General features: G+C 34.4%; 1 protein-coding gene across 2 annotated transcripts in view; it reads right to left on the bottom strand.

Moving 5' to 3' along the window:
• Tsp96F (Tetraspanin 96F) overlaps window positions 1-23,340 on the bottom strand; it is a 113,044-nt gene that overhangs the window by 6,892 nt on the left and 82,812 nt on the right. For both annotated transcript variants that reach the window (XR_016302796.1, XM_089637303.1), the window contains exons 2-4: window positions 13,945-14,139; window positions 12,425-12,598; window positions 1,701-1,925 (exon numbers count right to left, since the gene is read on the bottom strand). Coding sequence is in view for 1 of the 2 variants with exons in the window: in XM_089637303.1 (XP_089493429.1) it covers window positions 1,701-1,925; window positions 12,425-12,598; window positions 13,945-14,139 (594 nt within the window). In the remaining variant the exon portion in view is untranslated. The remainder of the gene's footprint in view (window positions 1-1,700; window positions 1,926-12,424; window positions 12,599-13,944; window positions 14,140-23,340) is intronic.

Raw genomic sequence — 23,340 nt, 5'->3', positions numbered from 1 at the left:
TATCACATCGAGCCAACATTGGTCGAATGTAGCGATTCTCAAGTGTGCGCATCGTTGTTACTGGGAAGTAAATTATGAACACTTATAAAAGTGTCTTAACTAAATACGTAAGCAAAATATTCGACTCTGAAAATAGAAGAAATTTTTTTTTGCCGAATTTGGACTTCGCAAATTTGTTCATAACGTGGCGAGTAATTTGCGCTCCCATGTAAAAATGTCTATTCATTCAAAAGCAGATTTTACTTTTAAGAACTAAATGGTGATATTATAATGCGAGATGCCTATATACTGTCAGATTGATTTATTGACGAATCACAGTCAGCTTTACCCCCTTCGTTCTTCAACAGTTGATTTTACCCCTCACCTTTAATTTCTAGTCTATATATTCATATGTCTGTGGTACCAACAGCTCAGAGTCAATAGTGGAACTGTGACACACCCATTTGGAATATGTTGTGAGGCTGGAGGTAGTCTGGAGGGGAAACAGAAGAGGGGAAGGAGGGTAGGGAAGTTCATGGCAATTAAGAATCTGGCAACTAAACACTGCTAAAGCCATTTCAAGAAATTTTTCCATTCCAATGGAGGGTGGTAATGAGAGTATTTACTACTTGGGAAGGAGGTGCAAATTCCCTATAACGTAGTTGTTTCTGCAATACCTGCTACGTGTGACTTTTGATGGTTTTAAGTTATGGGTATCATGATATAGCTATTTTTTTCCTCACACATCTGTAATATCTGTTTTGTGCAAGAAATAATGAAAAATGTTTAAATAAATAATTAGTTAAGTACTTTAATTTTAGCAGAAATTATAAACGCGTAGATTACGATTTTGCCCAATAAACAGAGAAGTGACGGGTACGACAGTACTCGGGAAAAATAATACGTTGTTTTATTGAATATATTCATACTACTCCTACGGTGACCGGATAACTCATCAAAATGACAATTCAACACACCTATAAAAAGTTTTATAAAGTTATGAAAAGTGATGACTTTATATCACCTTTTGAAGGTGTGTTGAATTGTCGTTTTGAGGAGTTGTCATGGAACCTACATCTAAAAAGCTCCTGCTGCCATTACAAGCTGGACTCTACCTGAATAACTTGGGAATCAAAGCGTCCATGTTTGCCGGTGTCCTGCTGAATTTATAGTATTTTTGCGGGCTCCACTTGTCACTTAGAAATATTTCACATCACGCTTACATCGACAACCGAAAACAGTATGATTAATTTATTTATTTTTTCATGTTCTCTATAAAACGGTTATAGATGTTACAGAGGATACAGAGGTTATGTTACAGAGGTTACGGTTACAGAGGCAGTTTTACTATTTTGTGACATGTGTTAAAAGATAGTTACTGAATTGTCTGTAGGTGACATTGAAAATGTCAATGGCTAATGCAGAATCGTTAAGCAGTTGAGTCGCTCTGTTTATTGGCGCGTTCTGATAGGCAGAAGTCCTCGCTTTCGGAGCATATAAGAGTGCATGGGATCTCCCTCGAGTATAATTGTTAGGGACATAAAATTTAACCTCATTCAACATAGGCGGATTGTGTATTGTACCAGAGATTAACTTAAAAAAGTGTTTGCCTAAAAATATTTTTCTGCGCAGAAAATGTATTAGAAAATGAATTGAAATCGAGCATTCCTGTTAAGAACAAGGATGGATATAGGAATGGATTCAATATCCTTCACACTTACATTATTGAAGATGATGGGGTCATACTGCGCCGTGAGTATGGTGCGGCGGCTTTTCTCGCACAAGTCCCCGCGCTCGCTGCAGCAGGAGGCGGGCATGAGGAACTCGGTTGCGCTGGGAGTGCCGGCCCCAAGCGCGATGGCGGAGGCGGAGGCCTCGCGCAGGGCGACTTTGCTGTACTCGGAGCTAGCCCAGTCAGCTGGACCGCGGGCACCGCAGCAGTGCAGCTGGAAGGCAGAAGGTTAACGTCAATTTGGTTGCTTACGGTTTTTAACTATTTGAAAATGATTATGGTGATTTATATTTGGGGTATTAAGCTGGCCGCATACATACGTTTTCCATATTCGATTTCCGAATTCGTTTTCCGTATTCGGACATCCGAATGCGCGGAATCAGTAGAAAATACATTAACTGCTGCACACGTTCGTTTTAGTTCCGAACGGAACAAATTCCTTACGTACGTTCCGAATGCAACCGGCGCGTTCGGAGAAACCGAATGGAAAAAACTTAATGACGTCATGTGGAACGCAGCTCTTGCATACATTTTGTTTGTGCCGACGCAAACGTTCGGTAATTTCCGTTCAGTAATTCAGTGTTGCCAACGGATCTTGACCTAATATCGCCGTTTCTCATACATAAGGTAGCGTAAAGTAGCCGAATTTGCTGTTAGGTGGGACATGTTTAAAATTGATGTTTTTTACGTGAAAATAAAAATTTCGTGGGGGGGGGGTGGCTAGAGAATTTCAAAAATGGGGGGGGGGGTGGCTAGAGAATTTCGGGACATGTTTAAAATTTATGTTTTTAAAGTAGCTTAATTGGCGACCAGTCGCCTTTTAGATTTTTTCGGCGCCGATTCTCGCTCGATTCTAGCCTAAATGGCGATATATCGCCCTTGTTGGCAACACTGGTTCTGACGTTTATACATTCCGAATGAAGAAAAACGAACGTTTGCGCTAGTCTTACGGAATTCCGAATACGGAAAACGAATTCGGAAATCGAATACGGAAAACGTATGTATGCGGCCAGCCTAATGCTGATGCGCTTCCTCATTCTTTAGCCAACGTTTCAGACAATGTTACTGTTTTTATCATTAGGGCAAATATGTATGTTGGGATCTATGCTTATGTACGTAGAAGCGATACCGTGTTGCGCTCTCCAATCCTCTTAGGGGCGGTATTTCCGTATAATTAGTGACAGAATGAAGCTTCTCCCAAAAGAATCTCTGAACACTTTTGAGTATGCAAACTCGGCCACCCTGACAAATTGGCAGTTGCCAAGCATTTAATTGAAACCGATCATTACTATTTATTTATTTATTTATTTATGTCTATTCTTGAATACACGTTTTACAAATTATTACAGTGGTATATATTGCAGTACAGAGAAAAAAAAGTACAGAAAAAAGGTATAAAAAATGAAGAAAAAAGGTATAAAAAATGAAGAACATAGGTTGATTTAGGTAAAACTGTGTGTGTGTGTGATATTATATGTAACGTGAGCACCTCACTAGGAGAACCTGTGCTGAGGTGTTAACGTGTTTGTGGTTAAGGGTGACAGGTATTTATGTGTTATGGTAGAAAGTTATTATTATTTTTTTTTTTTTTCACAGACATATATTGAAACATGAAAACACACTTTTATATGTGAGTGTATGAATTTGTGGATAATTCTTGATGAACGTGTATAATATTTAATTTTACTTGTTATATTTTGGTTATGTTTGGTTTGGAATTATAATCTTTTGAATAAAGTGAATATCTTGATTTTTTATCCAGGCTATGATATGTTTTTTGAGAAAGTTTGTAGATGTGTTTGTAGTCAATAATTGTTTCAAAGTAATGGGCATACTGTTAAAAAGTTTGGTTGCGTAGTATTGAAAGTGTCTTTGACCGTGTGTGGTGTGTGTTATTGGAATGTTCAGTGTTTTATTTGTTGAGGACCTGGTTTTTATTATGGCTTTTGCTTGATTTGTAATATGAAGATTATTATGGATGAGGTGTAGGAGAGCAGTTTTGGCGTAAAGTTGTCTTATTGACATGACGTCTAGTGTTTTGAAGATTTTGGTTGAGTCTGTGTAGAATGGTACTTGCAGTATGAGTTTTATTATTGCCTTTTGAACTTTTTGAATTGGGTCAATTGTTGTGTTTGTAGCGCTTCCCCAAGCTAATATTCCATAAGTGGCAATGGATTGACACAGTGCAAAATATATTGATCTGAGTATTGTTAGTGGGAAAATGTTTTTAATGGATTTTATTAGGTGTAAGACTCGTTTTAGTTTATTGGTAATAAAAGTAATGTGGTCAGTCCATTGTAAATATGCATCAATAATAACTCCTAGGTACTTTATTTGTTTAACCCTTTCAATGTGTTCGCATTGGCAATTGGGTGATGTTTGTTTACATTCATGCAAAAACAAGTCCAAGTTAGACGGAGGTTGACCTCTTTGTGTAATACTGTGTGTGATATATTTTGTTTTGACTGTGTTAACGGTAAGAGTATTTCTGTTTAGCCATTTTATGACAATAGACAAACTTTTTTCAGCTGTTATGAATAAATCTTTCCATGTGGCTGCTTGACACAGAAGAACTGTATCATCAGCGAAGGTCACGAGTTTACCATCAATTTCAATGTCACATAATTCGTTTATGTATATGAGGAATATTAATGGACCAAGGACACTCCCCTGTGGGACTCCGTATGTGATTAAGAGTGGTTCACTTGTCTTGTTATCAATTTTAACTTGTTGTGTTCTGTTAGACATGAAACTTTTCATTAATTCAAATTCTACTCCATTTATGCCAATGTTTTTTAGCTTCTTGAAAAGTTTTTTGTGCGAAATTGTATCGAAGGCTTTAGATAAGTCTAAATAGATTGAAATAACTTTTTTTTTTGCATCTAAATTATGTGTAATAAACTCGGTTACAGTGGCAATTGCGTTTTCTGTGTTCCTATTTTTTCTAAAGCCATGTTGGTTAACTGAGAGTATTTGCATGTTTTCCAGATATTGTTGCAGCTGTTCTTTTATTGCTTTTTCAAGAATTTTTGACAATGTGTTTAATAGTGTAATGGGTCGAAAGTTGTTTACATTATTTTTAGGTCCTGATTTATGAATAGGAATAACCAAACCTTTTTTTAGGATGCTCGGAAAAATTCCTTCTTTCAGGCTAAGATTAATAACGTATGTTAGTGGAGTAAGTAGTTGTTGGCTTAGTGTAATTATTGTTTTAGAGTCTATTCCGTCGGGACCTGATGTTGTATTATTCTTTAGGGAATGTATTAATTTGTTGGTGTCTTCCAGAGTTACTCTATGTAATTTGAATAGACTGTCACTATTTTTGTGTGTGCACTGAGTCGGAATTTTTAGAGTTTCTTGATTATCGTTACTAGACGATTTTTGTTTTATATTTTCGGCTAGGCTAGCTCCAATATTTGTGTAATGTCTGTTTATGTAGTTCAGGATAAGTGTAGGATTTTTGTGGAAGTCGACTTCTTCGTCGTTGATAAGTATTTTTTTTATTTCATCATCTTTGTTTTTTTGTGTATTTGTACTTTCCCTCAGAATAGACCAAACGCTTTTCGGGTCAAAGTTAGCAGTTACCAGTTTGTTTCTGTAATATAATTCTTTGGCTTTTCGTATAATTAGAGAGCAAGTATTTCTGTACCTTTTATAGAAAGAGTTCAGAAAAGTATCATTTGGGTTGTGTTTGACTTGTTTGTGCAGTTTGTCCCGTTTTTTAATGCTATTTATTATGCTTTGGGTAATCCATTTTTTTAGTCTTATTTTGCGGTGCGTGAAGGATTTGAATGTTTTTGTGGTGTTTTGAGTGATGAGCTTTTGTAGGTATGTAATAAGGTAATTCCAGGCTTCTTCAGTGTTGTTAATTTTTTTAAGGTGTTCCCACGTTTGGTTTTCTAGGCAATGTTTTAGGTTCACGTAGTCAGTTTCAAATTTTGTGATGTTGTTTTGAGTTGTTGGGTTCAATGCCTGTGTGGTCAGTCCTATCATTGTTGTGTAGTGATCTGTGATTGTGGATTCGAAAACTACGCTACAGAATTTGTTTTTGGATTTGATCATTAAGTGATCTAAACATGATTCCGAGTCTCTGGTAACTCTGGTTGGAGTGTTGATGGCGCTTATTATGCCATGTTCCAGGAGCATCAGTTGGTATTCGATATTCTGGGGATGGCCTTGTGGGAGTATATTTATGTTTAGGTCAACAGTTACGATGATATTTTTGAAGTGGGTAATTTTTTTTATGTGAGAGTCGAGAGCTATTAGAAAGGGTGTAATGTTGTGTGATGAAGGTGATCTGTAAATAGCGAGTATGCACGTATCTGGGTGAGCGATTATTTGTAAACAGTTTGAGTTTTCTAGGGTGAATTCTGAGACAGAGGCGTTAAGATTATCTTTTATGTAAACAACAACTCCATCATTTTGGTTTTTGTATTTTGTTGTGAAATATGAGGAGTAGTTTTTTTTGTATTTTACAGTAAAAGAGGTTGGGATCCAGCATTCTGTTAATATAATAATATTGAAGTCTATTTTAAAGGAGGACAATAGTATGTCTAGTTCGTCGTAGTTTTTGTTTAGGGATCTTATGTTTTGATTTAATATAGTAAGGGTGCCTGGGGTGCTAAATAAAGAATCGCATAGTTTTGTATTATTGGTTGAATAATGTGAGTGAGTGCTAGTTGAGTGGATAGTATTTAGTAATTCTGCCATATTAAATGATTAGCAATACATTTAATTTACTTGGATTCAGGTGGATTAGTCGTCTAAGTTTGTTACCCCATTTTTTTTAGGTCATTTTCGTGTTTTATTTGGATGATTTTATCCCCAGTTGCTTTGCGGACAAGCAATTTATTTGATTTAAACCACACGTATTGGTAGTGGGTTTCTTTAGCCGTCTGCTTAGTTTTCCATAGAAGTTCCTTAAAGTACGGTGACAGCACCTCGCTGATGAAAATGGGAGAATTTGAGTATATGGTTTTGGCCGCGTTTTTTTTTGAGAGCATAGATTCCCTTATATTTTGACTATAGAGGGTGATGTGGAGTTTGTCCGGGGTGTTTTGTCTTCGATCTTGAGTCCTGGTCACCATGCGTATATCTTGTGGTTGTAAGGGCAGTCCCAGTGAGTTGGCTACTCGAAGTACTGCTTCCGAGGCTTGTTCTCCCGGCCGCAATTCCACGCCCGCCATTTCCAAGCTGTCGGAGAGCTTCACTTGCTCTAGATCTGCAAGACGGCTTTCCAAGGATGAGATTCTTGTATTTTTTTTTTCATTCTCTTCTTTTAAGAATTTTATACCTTTGAGGCCCTCCTCCAAATCTTTAAAGCGTGTGATCAGGTCATCATACTGGTTGCAAATAAAATTACTGCTTTTCTTAAGATCGCTGATTTCTTCCTCAAACATTTTTTTTATTTCACTATGTAACAATACTAAGTGTCACAGTCAACACGTAAATTTTTGCTCCACACAAATTAATAATTATATTAAAATTAAGAGCTTAAAGTAGTGTTTTTCACCCACGAGTACTTTACCATAATCAAAAATTAACATTGTGTACCAACAGTTGCAGCTGCCTAACCGGTAATTCTTTATTATTAATTAAAATTTCAACTGTCACTGGATTCCATTAGACACACACATACAAAGCCGATTAGAAGGAAGAATACTAATACAATCAAAGTTTCGAAGAGTACAAGTGAAACGCCCACCCACTTCTCGCCATAGACAACGCATGAACAGGGTTGTCACTGCATCTTATATAAATTATTAATATACAAAATCCAATTGCAAGATGAGTACCACTGATGCACTATCATATATCAACAAGGCTAAGGAGGAAATTAGTGCTTTATATAGTAATATTACTGATCCGGCACTTAAACTAACTAAAGATCAGATGACTAAATTACTAAACAAACTTTCCAACCTCTCTGGCACCATGCTGGATGTTGGTGTCAAAGTTGGAATCCTCGAGGGACAGGTTAAGTCATATGAACACATGGTCTCCTCAAAATTGATAGAATCAACCTCACAACATGAATCTTCATATTTACCAAATTTAACAATGTGCGAAGCTGCTGACGAGCTCGAGGAGAGGAAAAAACGTTCGAAAAACATTATTATTTTCAACTTTCCTGAAAGCTTGGCCTGCTCTCAAATTGACAAAATTACAGATGACACGACAAAAATATCAAATACACTAACGGCCATAAACTCAACCATCACCAAGGCCAACATCACAACCTTTCGTCTGGGGATAAAAAAAACGGACAAACCCAGACCTCTAAAAGTGATGCTTGACAATCCCACCCAAGCCATTGATATTTTGCGAAAAAAAAATAGCATAACAGAGTACCCTGGCATTAAAATTTATTCCGACCAAACTCCAGCCCAAAGAAATTATCTCGCCAATTTACGATTAACCCTAGACCAAAGAACCCGAGACGGTGAAATAGGTCTCACAATCAAATATAAGAACAATAAACCTGTTATTGTAAATACAAAAAACTCCCCACGAAACTAACATTTTACTACCAAAATGTTAGAGGTTTGCGTACCAAGCTCAACACCCTAAGGTGTAATATTCCAACGATAAATAACGATGTGTACTGCCTAACAGAAACCTGGCTTCATGAAAATATATCTTCCCCTGAATTAGGCTTCACCAACTACGATGTTTACCGGCTGGATCGTGAAAATATTATTGGCGGCGGGGTTTTAATATCGATCAGAAAGATGTTCCATTCAAAACTATTAAAAGTAAAAAATAAAAACATTGAACAAATAGCTATATTAGTGAAACTCAAAGCAACAAAAATAATAATTGTGTGTGTGTATATCCCCCCCCAAGTTAGTGCTGATGTGTATTGTAAACATTGTGATGAAATTGAATCTTTGAAATTGAAATATCCTGATGCAAAATTAATAATTTTTGGGGATTTTAATCTCCCAAATGTAAACTGGGTACAACCCACCGAGTCTTCAAATCCCATTTCTGCTAAAGCCCAATTAATCATTGATATCATCAACTTTCTCAACCTTAAACAATTAAATCATGTTAAAAATATAAATGACAGAATTCTTGACCTTGTCATATCAAACATAAATAATAGTAATGTCAGCGAATCGCGTGAATCAATAGTATCCATTGACTCTCATCATCCCCCTTTACAAGCGACCATTTATTTGGCACCCATTGAACTCCTTAGTCCCCAACCTCCCGTTCACGAACTAAACTACAAGAAAGCCGATTATAATCAAGTGCGGTTATATCTTTCTTCGCTCAATTGGTCCCGCATTTTTATGTCTACAAACGTAGAAGAAGCAACAAATGTGTTCAATTCAAACCTTTATGATACTATTGAAAATTGCATACCAACTTCTATTGTAAAACGTAACGACTGTTACCCAAAATGGGTTAGTACTGAACTAAAAAAACTCATTCAATGTAAAAAAATTGCCCACATTAACTTTAAATCCGATAACTCCACTGACTGCTATAAAATTTTTTCTGTTTTACGAAATAAATGTAAAAGTCTATCTAAAAAATGCTATTCAGATTATATTACAGATGTAGAGCAGACTATCAAGTCAAATCCAAAACATTTTTGGAATTATGTGAATTCTCTTAAAGACAACAACGGCTGTCCTCGATCAATGTATTCAGGGCGAAAACATGCTGACAGTGATCAAGAAATAGTTGACCTCTTTGCTGATCATTTCTCAAGTGTTTATGAACAGAAAAATGATAATGTAACTATACCTGAATTTAAATACACCAATGTAACTGACATATCAACATGCCACATTTCTCTGGATGATGTTAATACAAAGATCAGATCTCTAGATTGTAAGAAGGGGTCAGGTTCTGACAAAATTCCACCGGTATTCATAAAGGAATGCGCTCAGTTTATAGCAGCTCCACTTCAACACATATTCAATCTGTCACTTCAAACTGGAATATATCCTGATCCTTGGAAACTTAATCACTTGACACCTGTATTTAAATCAGGTGATAAAAATTGTGTTTTAAATTATAGACCAATTTGCATACTGTCTACCACCCCGAAAATGTTTGAAAGTATTGTCTTAGATAAAATTGCTGTTAAGTTTAGGCATATTATTACTCCAGAACAGCATGGTTTTGTGACCGGTCGGTCTACCACAACCAATCTTCTATTGTATGAACACTATATCTGTGAAGCTTTCACGTCTCGTGCACAAGTAGATTCAATATATACTGACTTTTCAAAAGCCTTTGATAAGTTAAATATTAATATCCTTCTCGCGAAACTGCAAGCCCTTGGTATACATGGATCATTCCTAAAATGGTTGAATAGTTACCTCTGTAACCGCGAACTGATGGTAAAATTAAATAATAAAGTCTCATATAAATTTAAAGTAACATCTGGAGTTCCTCAAGGCTCTCATCTGGGCCCACTTCTCTTCGTATTGTTTATAAATGATTTATCTTTATGTTTCGAAAATGTCAAATTCATTCTATTTGCAGATGACCTAAAGCTTTTTAAGATTATAAAATGTTTAAATGATGCACTTATCCTTCAGCATAATATAGATAGACTTGCTAGCTGGTGTGAAATAAACAAATTATTCCTAAACGTAAAAAAGTGTTTCCACATGTGTTTTTACCGTTCACGGACTCCAATAACCATATCGTATTCAATTAACAATAATGAAATTGCATTAGTACCATTTATCAAAGACCTTGGTGTTATTTTTGACAGAAAACTTACCTTTGATCGTCACTGTGAAACAATTTCCAATAAGGCCATGCAAATTCTAGGTTTTGTAATGCGTAACACAAGGACTTTTCAAAACATTGAGTCAATTAAATTACTCTACTGCTCTCTTGTGAGATCGCACCTAGAATATGCATCTCCTGTATGGTCTCCGATTTATACCTGTAACTTACACCGCTTGGAGAAAGTACAAAGAAAATTTCTTCGATACGTTCAATTCAAATTGAGACAGCCTGTAATTGATATCTGCTATAATACATTAATGTCTGGTCTAAATCTACCACTTCTTTCTACCCGGCGAACTATTAATGACATTCTTATACTTTTTAAATTACTGAACAATCTCATAGACTGCCCTCAAATGTTAAGTGTTATAAATTTTCGTGTCCCTGTTAAATCAACTCGACTCCACCATCTTTTCCACAGTGACAATCATAGCACTAACTATTTGTATCATTCACCGTTGGCGCGTTTTCACCGCACTGCCAACACGTATACAGACCTTTTTGATATTTTCAAAACCTCACCGTCTTGCATCAAGGCAAAAATACTTGGTTATGAATGTAATTGATATGTTTGTGAAATGTTAAATGTCTGTTTGTACTGCATCATACTGACTGTTGTGTTCTTCTTTATGTGTAACATATATATGGTGTTCTATACATATACATTCCACATATATACATATATGTGAAATGTATATGTATAGCATCAATAAAAACTGCTTGTGGATGTATTATTTTAATGAAAAATGCTATTTCTAATTGTCAAGTCTCTGACAGCCCTGAACTGTGTACTGATAATCCCATGTTTCACATTACTGTAAAAGCCTTTTATGGCGTTTAATAAATAAATAAATAAATAAATTACTTCAGATTTGTTCCTGAAGTTCTGGGAAGACCCAAAACGCATCAAGCACGCCTAATTTCAGAGGTAATTGAAATCCACAAAAACCCCATTACAGGGGACAACGGGTCCAAGCTAAAAAAAATCTTGATATCCGGTACTAGATGGATACACCAAAACTAAATGCCAAAAACTATACTTAATGTTATAAGATATTAATATAAGATTCTTATTAAGTCTATATCACCGTGAAAATTATGATGAAAAGTAACTCCCAACCTCAAAAATGTTGGGAACCCTTGCCTTAACCCTTACCACTCATTTGTCGGGTGCCTGCCGATATCACTATTTGTACGCTACAATTCAGTTGTCGGCTGGCGGCCGGCAAAGATAAAACGTGCGCGCGCGGTGTATTTTCGTGCGCAAAACTTAACACGTGTTTCTTGTGATTATTTGATAAAAAAACATTTAAATTCACTTTTCATAAGATTTTGACTGTTTCCCATTTTTATTTTACTATAATATATATTTACTATAATTATACCTTTGCATATTCACATAACCTAAAATGGCGGGAACTTGGCGTGATATGGCATCTGAATACCAAGTGTTTTCGGAAGATGAATCTTATGAAAGTGACATTGCCAAACTGGACAAACGTTCTAAAGACTGTACTGTGTGCAGTAACAGAAAGATTTCAGGGGGAAGACGCGAAACAGTGTGGTTTTGTGAGACCTGTTCCAGAAAACCTGGTCTCCATCCTGGAGAATGTTTTAAAAACTACCATACTATGCAAAAATATAAGTAATCCATAGTGTTTTCTGTAAACTGTTTTTTATTTGAAGAATAAATCATAACGAATGAATTTTTAACGATTTTTTTTGTAACTGCCATCAATAAATTAATATTTTGCCATTATTTAAACTATAGTTGGCTGACAAAAAATATTAAAAAATAATGGAGTGGTAAGGGTTAACAGACCCCTCCCTGGGATTATCTAATATTGCCAATGATGGCAGCGTTGGCATTTTTCCAAACTGTCTTCAACACCCAGTACTAATTAAAGAATCAAAAGTAATATACTGTACAGAATGATTAGGGAATATGTTTACCTCTTTCTGGATGAGGTCAAAGACGTCGGTGCGCGAGTTCTTGCCATCGTATTCGCTGCGCACTGTGGTGTCCACCGTGGAGCGCACCCGCTGCACGAGGTGGCCCCCGTGCGCTGCGCCCCACCATACGGCGGCTGCCTCGCCAACCACGCCAATCAGCAGGATGCAGAAGAACTGGAAACAGATATAAATAATAATAATATTTGGATGATTGGTATAGCACCGTTTATGGTGATAATATTTAAGGCTCATCATACTACTAACAATAGGCAATCTATTATAACAACTTCTAACTCAAGACTAACAGATTGCATCCACCAGCTCATTGGTCAATAACGTAACGAAAAATGACTACATGTATCTGTAGTAACACGCTACTTCTAGTACAGGCCGCGCACATGGCAGCCTGGAAACTTTGGGATGTGCAAAGAGAATGCACCGGCTTTCCCACAGCTTCTGGCACGTCGCTACATACCTACAATGTACATATCAATAATGTAGTGCTAGTAGTGAGATAATATACAGTACCATACTTACCTGACAGGTTACTTAATTTATTAAGGAGATGCACTACGTCGTGTACATATCAATAATGTAGTGCTAGTAGTGAGATAATATACAGTACCATACTTACCTGACAGGTTACTTAATTTATTAAGGAGATGCACTACGTCGTGTACATATCAATAATGTAGTGCTAGTAGTGAGATAATATACAGTACCATACTTACCTGACAGGTTACTTAATTTATTAAGGAGATGCACTACGTCGTGTAATATTTTAAATTGAGCCGCTATCAATAACAACCCTTATGTAGATGGCGATAAGGTTTAAATTCCCGCTTAACACCATCCGCCTGTTTAGATTTATGAAAGAAAAAAACATGGCCAAAAAGTGCCTTTTATTTTATTTTGTGGATGTTGAGGCATAAATATTTTTTTTTTTTTGATCATTTTATAAATAACTTAATTTGCCACATTATACAATAAAATTATAAACGAAAATGGGTTCGTAAGTAGGAGATTTTGAACTTTAAAGCAGTTTTCATAGGCCTTATATATTATTTTTTTCTGGGGTTATAAAAAGACTTACCTATCTAAAAATACTCGATTATTTCAAAGGCCAAGATGTATTCTACTCGCAGTATTTAATTAAAGCATTTGAAACATTTCTAGGCGACCAAATTTTCAAACCAAAAACACATGATTTTGCATTACTACGTATGGCATCGCCTTAAGTAGATATTTTTATAACCATAATTTTGCACGCAGAAGATTTAATATTCGAAACACTTTTTAAATTGTGGTATTTATTATTGTTCGTTTGAAGAAAAAGAAAAGCTAATTTTGCAATGGGCTTTATTAGAATGCACTGGGATTTTATTAGAATTAATCTTCAAAAAAGGTTACATTACGCTTCTAAACAGTGAGCTTCAGGTAGTACTGGGACTCCTCCTGCATCATGGATAGGTAGGTCAGGTTGGCGAACAGCCCCACCACCAAGTTAATATTATAATTACCGAGACTAGCATGCACTGCGACTCCTTGACAGCACCGCAGCAGCCCAGCAGCGCCACCACCACCAGAAGAGCCCCCGAGCCCAGCAGCGCGTAAAGCCCCACGTAGTACTGAGACTCTTCCTGCGCCATGGACAGGTAGAAGGTTGGGTCGGCAATCATCCATGCTGCCAGTCCCACTGCTATGATGCCCACCACCTGAAATAATACAAAAAATGTGTTAGTTATGGAAACTTGATATGATGTGAGTGCTTCGTGATGATATTAAACATTTTTTTATTTTTTTTTATTATTTAATAAATGTTTACATGTTACATTTTTTGTCATTTTTTTAACTACCATACTAGGCTAATGCCCGTGTTGTGGTAGTTATACAGGAAATAATAATAAAAATAACATAAAAGAACTAAAAAATACTATTTTATAGAAACATAAGTATGCAAGTATGAATCATACATGAAATAATAATAAAAATAACATAAAAGAACTAGAAAATACTATTTATTAGAAAAATAAGTATGCAAGTATGAATCGTACATGAAATAATAATAAAAATAACTAAAAAGAACTAAAAAATACTATTTTATAGAAAAATAAGTATGCAAGCATGAATCATACATGAAATAATAATAAAAATAACTTAAAAGAGCTAAAAAATACTATTTTATAGAAAAATAAGTATGCAAGTATGAATCATACATGAAATAATAATAAAAATAACTTAAAAGAGCTAAAAAATACTATTTTATAGAAACATAAGTATGCAAGTATGAATCATACATGAAATAATAATAAAAATAACAAGAGCTAAAAAATACTATTTTATAGAAACATTAAAAAATAATAGTAAATATTGAAATAATTTTAAATATTATGCAGGTATAAGTAATAAACCTTTTACTAAAAAACTTTTTAGCACAAATTCAAATCTTTCGCATCACAACATCTGTCCTATCTAACCCTTAGGAGCCAAAGCCCTGCAATTGCAGTGTTGAAGAATTGTGCCCGTGCACGTCACAAAGCACTGCAATTATAGTGTCGACCTCATACATTCATTTTGCCTTTGGATATTACTTCTACTAGGGTTGTTAAATACAAAAATTAAAATGTCACTTTATCAAGTATGGTATTGTTTTCATGTTGGCCTTAACAAAAATGTAATTTTATTTATTGAATATTCTTTTCTCTGGCTTAAAATAATACACTTTCCGACATTTATAGCTTTAATTATTGTGTTTTTGTTATGTGTTTACATTCACATAAATATTATATTAATTTGAGTACTTATCTAATTTTTTTCTAAATAGTTAGTTGCTTTATTAAACATATGAAGAAATCTGTCCTTAAATATATATAAAAAATTAGTAGGAATGTAGCCCAATCAACGGATAATCGGCGTTCTACTGAATTCACCTACTACCCACGTCCTCCCTATATGGTTTAAAAAAATACGGGTTTGCGTCATTGCTAAACATAAATATAAACAATAAAAATAATAGTAGTATCGAGATAGCTATCAATCAACAGGTGGCGCTAGTAGCAAAACGAAACGATAATTTTATTTTAACGTAAAAACAAAACGATTTATCAGGTGTTTCATGTTTATTTATTTTATGGTCATAAAATAAATCGTTTTTCCCGGGATGTGGGAATCGTGGGGCAATACCAAATATGGCATAAAACATAATATAAATTATTTAATTTCGTATGGTTTTTATGAATAATCGATGTAAATATTATAGGTACCTACGTAAGTTATAACATAATCACGTAGATCATCCATTATGTGATAACTATTTCGCGTTCAATATCTAAATTACCCATTACAATATACAGGTAACAAAAAATAGTAATTTTTTACATTTCGAATCGCAAGAAATAACCTAATAATATTTGTTTTTTTGTTATAGGTAATTTCGTGCGTTGATTTATAATAAATGTAGTGTTTAATTTAAGACTTGATGCTGTTTCATGCAGCAATGATTTTAACTGAAGCCATCTTATAAGTTACGAAGAAATACAGGGTTTTCCAATAAGAGGTGTTATTTTGAATAGCCCGCTATTTCGGTAGATGCTACTTTTGAAGCTGTCATTGTTGTCTGTTTTGACATTTCACAAGTAGAAACTACGCCATTAATAAAAATGGAACGATACACGCTTCAACAACGCATTGAAATTATTAAAATTCACTTGAGTGAATCAAATGCTAATCATCTTGAGTGATGAGGCCTATTTCCACCTCGGTGGCTTCGTCAACAAGCAAAATTGTCGCATCTGGGACTCGGAAAACCCAAGAGTTATTGTTGAAAAGCCTCTCTATCCTCAACGTGTGACTGTTTGGTGCGGTTTATGGTCCGGCGGAGTCATTGGACCTTACTTTTTCGAAAATGAGGCTGGAGCAACAGTTACGGTGAATGGATTGCGCTATCGAGATGATTAATGATTTTTTATGGCCGGAATTGGATGGTATTGATCTGGACAACGTTTACTTTCAACAAGACGGCGCTACGCGCCACACAAGCAACGAAACCATTGATCTTTTACGATTGAATATCAAAATAACACCTCTTATTGGAAAACCCTATATGGACATTGGATGCAAATTGTAATATAGTCTCTAGTCCAAAGCATTTATTTGGATCTTGTGTGTTTTACGCCAACCTGGTAAGAGTTAAACGTAACGTACGTTATAATGTGCGCGTTCATATTTAATTATTTTATGAAAATACACTTTTAGAAAGTTAGGCTTTAAAATATTAAAACCAATTATTTGTTTGCGCCCGTACGTGCGTATTAAGAATATAAATAAATAGTTTTGTCCGTATAAAAACTCAATTCTTTCAAGAAAGGCATACAAATACAATATTGGACTGAATCAACGATACAACATAACATTTGATATAGAAGAGCAGTAATAGAAAAAAAAGTATAATAACCATAGACATCTGTGATAATATAACACAGTAATAAAGAGTGAAAATCGTAGGTACATTTAAGGTGGGTACAGCCTGCGTCACTAGGCGATAATGAAACAGAATTTTGAGCAATATCAAATTTAATTTATTTTTTTCGTAAGTAAGTAGCAATTACTTTGTGGTTATGCATTATATTTTAATTAATTATTATTATATCAATTAGTTATTATTATAATCCTGATGAAGCTTGGTTTAATCGAAACCGATCCAAATATGAAATAATAAAAGTTTGTGGTTTTATACAAATTTTCATTTAAAAAATATATATTAAATATTTTTTTAAATATATATACATTGTCTATAGTTTACCAGGTGACCAGATAACTCGTCAAAATGACAATTCAACACATATTTAAACAATGATATTAAGTCATTAAAAGTGATGAAACAAAAACTAGGTTAAATAAGTTGCGTAGGTTATGTTATTTGTTAGTTTTTTCATCACTTTTAATTATTTTCTATAAATTATTAAAGCTGTATTGAATTACCATCGTGTTGAGTTCCCATCGAACCGGTAAGTTCCTTTAAAAGCATTTATTAATTAGTACAAAATTACTCATCGTCCATCGTACAATAATTTCATACGAAATTCGCTAGACTTGGGTGAATTCACTGGTTATTTCACGACCTATATTGAAGTTATTGTATACGAGTCCCAGCGAAAGCTCGTACGTATTGTCGTCTTCCTTCTCTCACGTCTTATATAAAAACGAAAAACAGAAGATACAGGAACGATCTAGTCACATACGATTACGGGACTAGTATAGGTATAGAAGGAAACCAAATTAATGAAAACTTTCTTTGATTTGTTGATATTATTGACAAACAGGTAAAAAATAAGTCAGTATTCAAATAGAGCCCGCAATGAATGTGTTAAGCGGTCATAATACTTGAAAGGGTTGATTTATGGAAGGGAAGCACATACAATACATATATTATTATTAAATGGCGATAGAAACAACTGGCGGCAAGTATCCAGCAAATCGAGTAACATCGTAATCCTTCAAAAATACATACACATGCGGATGTTTGTAGAAATAGTAACGTCTAAATAGCAGGGGTTCCCAACTTCTTTCTTTAAAAAAACACGTAAACGGTGAGCTCTGGCGTCATGAAATCTGAATAATAATAATAATAATTGGATAATTTGTAGAGATTTGCATAGATTTATATGTCTGGAATTTCTAGTTCAACGCAAATGATTTAAGTTCGTCGAGTCTTTTGTATTATGAACTATGAATGGGTCATTGAAAGATTAAGTTAACTTTAAAAAATAAGTTACTAATCCGTGGATGGCATTTTGCCTGTATAATTTTAGACACGCTATTATTATTCTTCGACTTTTGAGGTCAAATTAAGAAAGGGGGAGTGTATGGAGGAACCTCTACCTATGGGTGGAAGTAGAACTAACTTCAAACGCTAATATTTATAGTTGGGTTATTTCCATTCCCCATTAGAACCAATCCCAGTTTTGTCGATATTCCACACCCTCCTTCGATCTTCGATGAAAACGAAAAAGCGGAAAGAAAAGGAAGGGAAATAAGCGATAATCCGCGCCCCGTTGCTCGGAAAGCCGACGTCAATAGAACCTACTTTAATGGCAAAATCAATCATAATTTACCCGACTTTGTCGCCTGACTAGAAGCCCATTAATTACGGATGGATTTGAAAAGACAAAGAACAACATAGAAAATAGATGTGTTGAGTTGCTAAGACGCGGTGTTCTTTTTTTAAATTTTCTGAAGCAATGTTTATAATTAGATTAGTGATGGGCATAATAATCGAGAAGATAACTAACCCATAAAACCTCAGATATTTTGAATTGCACTCCTTTTTAACTGACTAACTAATTAACTAACCATCACGCCGTCTGCCCGCAGGGGTAGGCAGAGAGGACGGACCGCCAAACAACTCGGTCTTGGCACACACTTTTTGCCTCATTCACATTCCTACATCTTCTAACACATACTCTTCTATTATTCTGACAATTTTCAAATTGCATTTGATTCCAGATAAATTCGCTATTTTTGAACGTATTTCAAAATAAAATACTATTTTGGAAAGCAGATGAAAAAACCTTTCAGATTTTTGTATTACAAAGCAATATATTTATTAAATTAAAAACATTCAATTTTTTAAAGTCGCTTACCGATGATTTGGCTGTAATTAATTAACCGTGACAAATATTTTTCAAATGCTAAGTTTCATAGAATTATTTCAAAATTTTCAAACTGAAAGCACGATATTTTCTCTTCTAACACTGTTTAAAACATATATATCACCGAAATATAAAATGAGATAGCATAACTTTTACGAGACAAGTCAGGCTAGGAGATATATCTCCCACAATTGCCAAAGGGGATGAACATTTCGAAATAATCGATATACAGTTGAAAATTACGGCAGTTGATATGGTCGAATTAGCTCAGTGGTCAGAGCTATGCCCCGGCAAGGCAGAGGTCAGGTGGAGATCATTGCCCAGCTGCGACCGAATCTTTTTCACTATAATATTATTATTTTTTCTGTTTCACATTTTTCGTTTGAGATTGGTTAATATTGTCTTTAGTGATTAAATATTACAATTTGAGGTTTTATTCAATAAGTTTGTAGCGGCGACACCGTGATTCCTAAAACATCCTTAGTCACCCACAAATTATTCCACTATAAAAGTATTGACACCTTTACCAGCCCTCCTTCCTTTCCCCCTAAAAGACCCTCCACACAGCATCGCCAAAGATGAAATTGGCCCCGAGGGAATTTTTTTACTCGGAGACTCGTAAAACTGTGTGGTAACGTAAAAAAATAAAAGTTTAGTATTACGTAAATCAATTTGGGATAAGTAGATTGTACGAGTATATGTGGTTATTATGAGCAAAATTAATATGCGATAATATTCATAACACTGTTCTTAAATTTTGAAGAAATAAACTTACATTATGCATTGGAGTGAAATTTCAATTACATTTGAAATATAAATTAATTAAATTGATGAAACTTTTCGGTTCTTCCAAAGCGAAGCCGAGAACAGGCAAACCAATTATTATTACAGACAATCTTCTCCTTGAATGATGCTTATAAACAACAATTTGGAAAATAAAAACAATGCTAAATACTATAATCAACAGAGGTCAATGATTGGATTCTGCGGTAACCCAAAGATGACTAGCGTATTCAGCAGTTTTATAGTCAAATGGAGGAGATAAGGACGGATTGTTTCACAGAATTTGAACAATTCATAAAATTTCAAAGTTGATGAATTGTTAAAACTTTTTTAAACAACCTAGCCTAAGGACGGATTCTGTGAAAGTTCTGTTATTATTTCAGTTCTGTCAAGCAGCTAGCCTATAATGATATAATAATAGAACTTGAATAGGAATTTAACAGAACCCGAAAATGAACGTTGGAATTTTTGTGAATTGTTCAAATTCTCCGAAACAACCCGTCCTAAGTCTTCACTTCAATTATTATTTGTAGAGCCAGCTTTAGACAGCACACATGGACGCAATAAAATGTACATCTGTAGCGAGTACCTACTGTCAACAATCATTTCAATAGCCACATTGTTCTCCCCACTTTGGCAATACTAGCGGCTAACCTCACCCGCCAGCCGACTGCTACGGATCGGGTTCTGCGAAGCACTATGATCTCTAAAATCTTATATTTTTTGAAATAATAATTTGTAAATTATTTTCATGTTATAAATGTGGTTAGCAACTTTGAAACTAGTTCCATGAATTTTGTCGGCATTTATGATATACATTCTGTTTATACCATTAGGCAAATTTAGATCCTCTTTAACTATACTAATTATGTCATTCTCGCCAGAATATACAACAAATCTAAACATTTAACACATCTTATGTTAATACCAGCATTCGTTTATTTGTATTACGAAAAAATTCTAAATTCCGATTACATAAGCTCCGAGGCGTCGATAAACTTGTGGTTTAAACTATAATTATTTATATAAAGCAATTTTTACGAATATGGATAGTAAATATATTATGTAAAGTCGGTAATAAATAATTTAATTTACATCATCCTGATAGGGAACGATTGTGAAAACAGACTTTTAAGATAAAAAAAAATCGGGTCTCGTCGCCGAAAACTGCATCGTAAGCTCTGTTTAAGGCGAAGCTTAATGCCAAATCACTATTTTGATTAATCTTTATAACGAATTGGTGTACATTATGAATACCAAAAAATATGCTTTAGATAAATTGAAAGTTTTCCTATCGCTTCGCTTGAGTTAATACAAATAAAAAAATAAATTACTCATTGATAAATATAAATGCAAACTACTAAAATTTTTTTTTTCAATAGAAATATATGAACGAATAAAGCAAACAACTTTTAGAAAATACAGTATTATAGCTAAGATTATCTGTGACAGTTTCACTTGATTAACTTTTTTGCTTTCTTATAAAATTATTTACCAAATAAATAAAAACTATTTTTTGCTTGAAATCGAACGTTTCTAGACTCCGTTTGTCAAGCGATATTAATGCATATTACCTACGATATAAGGTATACCAAGAATGTACACATTTTTTCTTGTAGCTTCCTCTTAAAAATAAAAGTCGTCAGAGAGGTTACGCCGGACTATCAACTATCAACGATACGCCTTTACAACGAAATAAATTGTCCCCGTGACGTAAAAATACGCCTGGTAACAATGATTTGAAGTCCAACCTACAGAAGTAGATGTATACAAATAATAAGAAGATAAGTAGGTACAGCAGGAACTAACTAACCGTCATGGCATTCCCCCGTAGATGTACGCAGAGATGAGAGACCGCCACGCATTCATTCAAATTCACACATCTTCTCACTCATACTCTTCTGTTATTTTGACTCGTGACATGACCCGACTCAAGTATTTGATTCAGTGCCATGCCTTCCTCTGGCGTCCCTTCCACTTCCCCTTTATATGCCCAAACCATCTTAGCGTCCCTTTCTTAATACTACACATTACGTATAAATCAACCTAGCATTCGTTCCGGATCTCCACATTTTTAACACGGCCATACACCGAATGATTTCATTCTTACATTTAAATTCTAATTAATACAATAATGATGGGTCAGCCCTAAGCGGGACGATTGATCACACTGTAAGTGTAACTATTTGCCGTCCATTGACCCGCTAACCCAACAAACTTATTATGTAACACCTATCAGTAACAGTGAACGGTACCCACCCAGTACCTACATAATATCTACCTTCTAACTACCAACAGTTCACGAGGAGTACAAATCCGTTAGACAGCGTTAGAGCTTCGAAGACGAAGGTATCGTTTATTGGATTATGTTCTTATGGCAATTAGGACGTTTGGGTAATACTATATTCTAATATTGTGACTGAAATACTGGTAATCCCTTTTGCTGCAGTGCTTGTTTTAACAAATCTACAAACCGGAACGCTCAGTTAACCCATTCCGTCCGAGCCGCCTTAATTTAGGGCGTGTTTATTTTTACGTAAAAAGTACTATGCATTGACATCTTACGGTTTTTTCAATACTAAGATAGCTGTAAGATTAAGAGTTCTTTCATTCTAGAACAGAACCAAAGGATGTTTCTTGAAATAATATATATCTCCTCTTCTTTCAATCTATGGGTAATTCCTGCGTTTTGTGATTTTTTTTTTATTTAAAGAAAGCAAGACAAAAATATATATTACAGTAAATAATAAAATAAAATACAGAAAAAAAAAACAGAAAAGTTCCAATAAACTACTTTTCAGTAGTTTGTCGATGGCAACATTTCACATAAAAAAATATCAAAAAAAGATAAAAACTTATTTTACTTAATGACAACAGTGATAATATATATTCATATTACTTTGTATTGAAGACGATTGAATCTTAATGTAATCGAGGATATTCTGACTACCTTGTGGAGTGATTAGGAATCAAGACTTATAAAATTTGTTTCGACTTTATACTGGGAACAAAGCAGGAGTGCGAACGGTACCAAATAACACTGCATGTCCCAGAGTGCTTCACGGGGTAAGTACAGAATTTAGGCTAAGATATTTTATTATTATAATCAATTTTTATTTAAGGTTTTGTGTTTCTGTATGTTGAAAAAAGAAACAAAAAAAAACAAATAATGTCGACTATTTATTTATAGAACCTTAATAGTAACATTTTCACTTATTTAATTTTTACATAGATTTGGAGAGTGTATCAATGACAACATAACGTAAAAAAAATTCATAAACAAAAAAGCTATGGCATTTATACTACATTAATCTTGATTAATTAATTCTGATCTGGGAGATATATTTCATCTTAAAAATAATCAGTATAAATATTGTATATTTCAATTCTTTTATATATCGAGACACAAATAGACATCTATAATTTCCGCAATATATGTTTTTATTTTTACTTTGAATATCTATTTATGTGAGACTTCTTATC

This window comes from Hesperophylax consimilis, chromosome 11, assembly GCF_061612785.1.
Source record: "Hesperophylax consimilis isolate HC1 chromosome 11, BYU_Hcon_1.0, whole genome shotgun sequence".
Classification (NCBI taxonomy): Eukaryota; Metazoa; Arthropoda; class Insecta; order Trichoptera; family Limnephilidae; genus Hesperophylax; species Hesperophylax consimilis.
The sequence above is the reverse complement of the archived record's forward strand: the minus strand, read 5'-3'. Positions and strand labels throughout refer to the sequence as shown.